This window comes from Octopus bimaculoides, chromosome 25 (assembly GCF_001194135.2).
Source record: "Octopus bimaculoides isolate UCB-OBI-ISO-001 chromosome 25, ASM119413v2, whole genome shotgun sequence".
Classification (NCBI taxonomy): domain Eukaryota; kingdom Metazoa; phylum Mollusca; class Cephalopoda; order Octopoda; family Octopodidae; genus Octopus; species Octopus bimaculoides.
Window position 1 is genome coordinate 20,954,980 of NC_069005.1, and position 6,323 is coordinate 20,961,302.

The 6,323-nt window shown below is 38.3% G+C and overlaps 1 protein-coding gene across 2 annotated transcripts in view; it reads left to right on the top strand.

Moving 5' to 3' along the window:
- The first annotated feature begins 3,094 nt into the window (after nucleotides 1-3,094).
- LOC106875170 (neuferricin) overlaps nucleotides 3,095-6,323 on the top strand; it is a 9,717-nt gene continuing 6,488 nt past the window's right edge. The window contains exons 1-2 of one of the 2 annotated variants that reach the window (XM_052976747.1): nucleotides 3,095-4,017; nucleotides 5,134-5,274. In XM_052976747.1, coding sequence (XP_052832707.1) covers nucleotides 3,603-4,017; nucleotides 5,134-5,274 — 556 coding nt within the window. In that variant the 5' untranslated portion in view covers nucleotides 3,095-3,602. The remainder of the gene's footprint in view (nucleotides 4,018-5,133; nucleotides 5,275-6,323) is intronic. The other variant, XM_014923200.2, reaches the window with a different exon arrangement.

Consider the following 6,323-nt stretch of genomic DNA (forward strand, 5'->3'; position numbering starts at 1 on the left):
TTCATTTTTAAAGTGAAAGTATTTGACATGAGTGTTTTTGTTTCACTTTTGACACTTAATACTTAAATAGTGGAGGAGATATTATGTTGCCGTGTGCTCGAACTCTGCAAGAAGTTAATAATTTTTTTTGACTAAAACACAACTGGAACCCTAAGTAAGGCATGTGTAAAATTTGAATGAAATTGGTTGCGTAGTTCTCGAGTTTTAGGGATTCACACAGACAGACAGACAGTCAGACACACATTCTCATTTTTATATATATAGATAATCGTTCTTATTAAATGTCTAAATACCTTTAATGTTTTAGACATTTCCCTACCAAGAGCACTTACTAGAAATTCAGTATATTGTATTCTCATTGAATATATTTGATTAACGATATCTATATATTTCGTTTTGGGATTTGGTTTGCAAGATTCTTTATGCGAGTTTGTGTGTTGAAGCATATTCTGTTGTGCCTGGGGAGAGTCATTTTCTTTTTGTGCCTTATAATTTAACACACACACCGGTAACATTTCTACTTATTCCTTATTTTTATTTTCCTTGCGTCTTGCAACCTTTTCAATAGTCCTGACTCCGTCCGTTATTTACACTGCGTTCCTTTTTGTTTGTTTGTGCGCGTGTATGTGTGTGTGTGCCTATTCATGCATGTATGTATGTATGCATGTGTGTGCATGCATATGTATGTGTGTGCATCTATATGTATGTTTTCTGCATATTCATGTGCTTACGTGTCCGTGTTTGTGTTTTTTATGTATGTGTGTGTGGACACATGTCTCCATATGTATCCTTGTGTGAAATAAAGTGCGTGTGTATATATGGTCATGTGTTTCAGTTTCCATTTGCGTATGTGTGCTTGTCTGTTCATATAACCTATGTACCTATCCGTCTGTATGTCTCCCCTATGTATGGCATACATAGGGGAGACATATAGACGGATAGGTACAAACAGCACCATACACAGGTTGATATTTTAATATCAAAGATCCCTATGGATCACACAGGTTGTAATCCTTTGAAACATATGTAGAAATAAAGTATGCAATTATAACATGCGTTTTCTCCAATCCTTAAATTCTTGAATATACTCAAATACCCAAAATTTCAAGGAGTTCCTGCCTTAAAAACAGGAGCTAACCACAGTTATTTTGTGTTCTTTGCTACATTGGTTTCTATTAACCCATTTATTCTATCAGAAGAATTTTTATTCATTAAGATAGAAGAAATACACATAATTATATATATATATATGTGTGTGTGTGTGTGTGTGTGTATCTATCAGTGTTTGTCCTTCCCTACTACCAGTGTTGGTGTATACGTTCCCGTAACTTAGCAGTTTGGCAACAGAGGCGACAAAGTAAGTAACAGGCGTAAAGAAATAAGTAAGGAGGTTGATTTGTTCCCCAAATTCTTCAAGATAGTCATCAACAGCAGATATGATATCATCACTGCAAATCCGGTTCCTTGCCAAGTGTGTTTTCATGCTGGGGAACAGATGATAGTCAAATTTGGCCAAATCACAAGAATAGGGAAGCTACAGTCACACATAGCAGTCACTGAAAGCAAGGACTTGTGTGCTGGAACATTATCCTCGTGAAACAAGACCCCTTTCATCAGTTTCCTGGGCATTTGGTCTTGATAGCCTTTCATGACTGCCCCCAGTAAGTTGGTATAGTACTCTTAATCGATAGTGTGGCCCTTTTGAAGGAAATCAATAAGCACAATGCTTTTTGTATCTCCAAAACTGGAGCCATCACCTTCCTGGCAAATGAAACGACCTTGGCCTCCTTTGGAACAGGTGAGGGGTGTTTCCACTGCATGGATTGTCTCTCTGTCTTTGACTCAAGGTGATGAATCCAACAATCATCCTAGCTTAGGAAAGGTTCAAGGAAACCAGCTGGATCTGCATCAAACACTGTCAGATTTTCCCATGATGTGATCAGCCTGCTGTGCTTTTAATCAGGTGTCAAACGACGTCGCAGCCACCAAATAGAAACCTTCGTCACGCCAAGTTCATTGTGCAGAATATTCTTTACTGTATCACGGGATAGCATTGACTATTTGATTTATAATCAATCCCCTGTCATCCATCACCATGTGGTGAACACGATCAATGTTTTCCCTGGTGGTAACAGTTGTAGGACGTCTAGACTTTGGGTCATTTTTAAGACTCTCCTTTCCCCTCCTAAATTCACCCCCCCCCACTTTTGCACTGTTGATAAAGCTGAAGCGTCAACCCCTTATGTAACAATCATGTCAGCATAAATGTCTTTGGGGGCTAAAAACCCAATTTTCTGCAAGTACTTGATAACATCACGATGCCAAATTTTGTCCATTTTCAAGAGAAGTCCCTATTAGTTACTTTTGAAGTCTTCTTTGAAAAGTGAAATGTCAGTTTACCTGGAAAGAAACAACGCAGTTATTAAAAAAAAACAAAAACGAAAACAAACAGCTGAAGTGAATGCTTGAAAGATTTCACGGCACTAAGCATCACTCCTTCACAGTCAACATATAAACTTTTCCGCTCACCCTCGTAGAGTAGCAGTTAAATATTGGTTTGATGTAGTCGCCTTATCCTTTTCTCCCCAAATTGCTGGCCTTGTGCCATAATATAAAACTAATTATAAATGGAATGTTAATGTCTCGATATTTCTGGCTGTCATGAGACTGTTAATTAAAATATGTATACAGTTAAACTACTAAACTATAGTCACAAGGCATGAAATTTTGGGGGAGGGAATAGTCAATTACATCGACTGCAGTGCTTAACTGATACTTATTTCATCGACCCCGAAAAGATGAAAGACAAAATCGACCTCGGTGGAATTTGAACTCAGAACGAAAAGACGGATGAAATGACACGGCATTTTGTCCAATGTGTTAAGCATCTAAATATAATGGAAATAGCATATCTATAGGTAAAGATATGAAATTAAATAATTAGTCTCATTGTAAGTTATCAATTTTTATCATCAACTAAGAGAAAAACAAAGTCACGGAGGAATTTGAACTCTGTACTGATTGACCGCACTATTAAAATAATATATTCTGTAGGTGTGTGTGCCTTGTGCTTTTTTCACTAAATAAAATATTTCTCTAATTAGCAGCACATGCGCAATCAAATTAACCTAACTAAAAAGTTACCTGAACTTTTCGCGCTGTTTTCCTTCTTAAAAGTCATGTGAAAAACAATAGGGAGGTGTACAGTCGACCGAATCAACTTTACTCTTTCGGTATAATTTTTGATACTTATTTTATCGATCACAGGTGGAGAAAAAACGAAGTTAATCTCGATAGAATTTGAACTGAAGACGTTGAAGGGACGTAATCTCATATGGCAATGCCTTAAGTCCAGCATTTCTTTGCTGTCGTCCGTCATTCTGTTGCTCGTCGTCACCATAATTATCACTGTTGTAAACAACATCGAACTCATATACTGTTTATGGAGCGATGGTGAAACATATTTCCCTTACTTTCTAACCTTGTTATAAATGTTGTAAAATTTAGGTTCACACTGTTCACACGAACTAAAGTTACCAACTTTTTTCTCCATCAAGCAAACGATAGGATACATCTACAAATCCCAACAATACTAACAATATATGGTCACCATGGTTAATTACCGGTTGAGTTTACTGATAGTCGCATCTGCTATTGCTCTTCCCTGGTTACTAACCACATTAGGATGTTGTCCAGACTTCCTTGTTGATATTGCTAACTGGTTAAAAGTCACCGATCTTCTCAGCCAGGTGAAAAATGTGTGGAGTTTTCCATATTCATTTGGTTCCAAAAAGTCGGATAACGATCATTCAACCCCAGTGTCCGCATCGCCTCACACTTTAGATCCAGACAAGCTAGAAGAAACAGCTTCGGGCGTTTTCACAAAGTCCGAACTGTCTAAATACACAGGTGAACGAGAGTCAGCTCCTATTTATCTAGCTGTCTTAGGCCAGGTTTTTGATGTCAGTTCAGGCAGGAAATTTTATGGTCCAGGAAATCCCTACAGTTTCTTCTCAGGTGAGACAGATATCAAGGTATTTTAGGGGATTTGTTTTATATTTTGTATACTGTTTGTGTTTGTTTATTTGCATTGCTATGGTTGTGAAGCACATTTCATTCGATGTGATCACAGCGAATCACCGTCAAGTATCGTGGATGTAAGAGTAATAGTGAGAGAGACACTATTACTGCTAAGCATTTCGCCCTGTATGCTAATGTTTCTGCCAGCTCGCCGCCTTAAGAGAGCATTCCACTCTATGGAGCCCAACCCAGAACTATGTAGAAAGGAGCTTCCAAATTTGCCTTCATAATATTTTTTATCTTTCACCTGTTTCAGTCATCAGACCGTATCCATGCTGGGCCACCTTGAAGAAGTTTAGTCAAACAAATCAACCCCAGTACTTATTTTTTTCGTTAAGCCCGGTACTTATTCTATCAGTCACTTTTGCCAAACTGCTAAGTTATGGGGATGTAAACATACGAATACTGGTTGTCAAGTGGTGGTGGGGGACAAGCACACACACACACACACACATTTATATACATAACAGGCTTTTTTCAGTTTCTGTCTACCAAATCCACTCACAAGGCTTTGGTTGGTCCAAAGCTATAGTAGAAGACACTTGGGCAATGTGCTGTGCAGTTGGACTGAACCCAGAGCCATGTGTTTGAGAAGCAAACTTCTTACCACACAGCCATGCACCAAACTTCTCATGAGGCCTCAAGATACTTCCTGATGTAAGCACAAGACCAAAGAAGAAATTTATGAACTCATTTTCTGATTTCTGCTATTATCACTCAATGCAGGGTAAGCTTTTATTGGCCACTGTTATTGTAATGAATTCCAAGCCATATCAGATGCTATATTTTGGGGACACAACATGAAATTGAGGTCCTAGCACTGTGGTGAAACACATCTCTTGATTATGAGTTCAAATCCACTTCCAGTCCATAGTCTACTGCACATCTTGCCAACCTTGGATAATTTCTGTAGCGTGCGCGTGCACACACACACACACACACACACACACGATAATGCAAACGGAAAATAGAACTCAAAATATGAGTATATATATTTGTTAAAATGAAATTAATTCAGTTTAATACCATTTGAACATTTGGATATCATTTCAGGTCGAGATGCTTCTGGTGCTTTTGTGACTGGAGATTTCACAGAGAAGGGCTTGACTGATGACATTGAGGGCTTTACAGGAAACCAGTTAATAGGTATTGGAGAATGGGTTGACTTTTATAAAGAAAACTACAAACATATCGGTAAGTACCAGGCATACAAGGCACATTCCAAAATTTTTCAGACTTTTTCAAGAGAGATATTTTATAATTTTAAAGAAGTACAAAACCCTAATTTCCTTCCAAGGAGGACCTTCTGACTTCTATGCACTTACTGTAGTGCTCCAGCCACATTGTGAAGGCCCCATGGAAGTCCTCTAAAGTGAAGGTGTCCAGGACGCTTGTTACAGCCTCCTTCATTTTCAAAATGAAGGCAAAGTTGAGGTTCTCCTTCAGCTTGGGGAACAACCAAAAGTCACAGGGAGAAAGGTCTGGACTGTAGGGTGGGTGTGGTACAGTTTTGACGCCCATCTCTGTCAAGTTATTGATACCAGTATGGTATTGAGGTGCACTGTCCTGGAGCAGATGCCACAGACCTGAGTAAAAGAGCTCTGGCTCTTGTGATGAAACTTCTTCCTGAACTCTCCCAAAGTACTCTTTGTTAACTGTTTGGTCAGAAGAAACCCAGTGGATGTAGATGATGCCCTTGTTGTTGAAAAAGGGAATTCATTTTAATGGCATTAAACTGAATTAATTTGTTCAGTTTAACAAATATAGATACACATTTTGAGTTCTATTTTTCCAGTTTGCATCACCATATGTGTGCGTGCATGTATGTGCGTGTGTGTGCATGAGTGCTACAGAAATTATCCAAGGTTGGCAAGATGTGCAGTAGACTATGGACTGGGAGTGAATTTGAACTCACAATCAAGAGATGTGTTTCACCACTGTGCTAGGACCTCAATCTTTTGGTAGACTTTCTTTGCCTAGCTTCTTGAGTCAGCAAAAAACAGATACTTGGCTCAGACTGCTTAATCCGTAAGCTGTCTGGAGTAATTCATAAGTCTTACCCAGTTTAACTCAAACCTTTATTGCATAGTGAGCTTTCAAATTGTCTTCATATCTGTTTCCTTCAAGCTAGAATAAAATGTTGGCAGGTGAGCTTATTAGATGTATAGTAATGAGACACTAGAATCACAATGATGTAGGACGTGTATGTATGTATGTGTATATATATATATATATATATATAT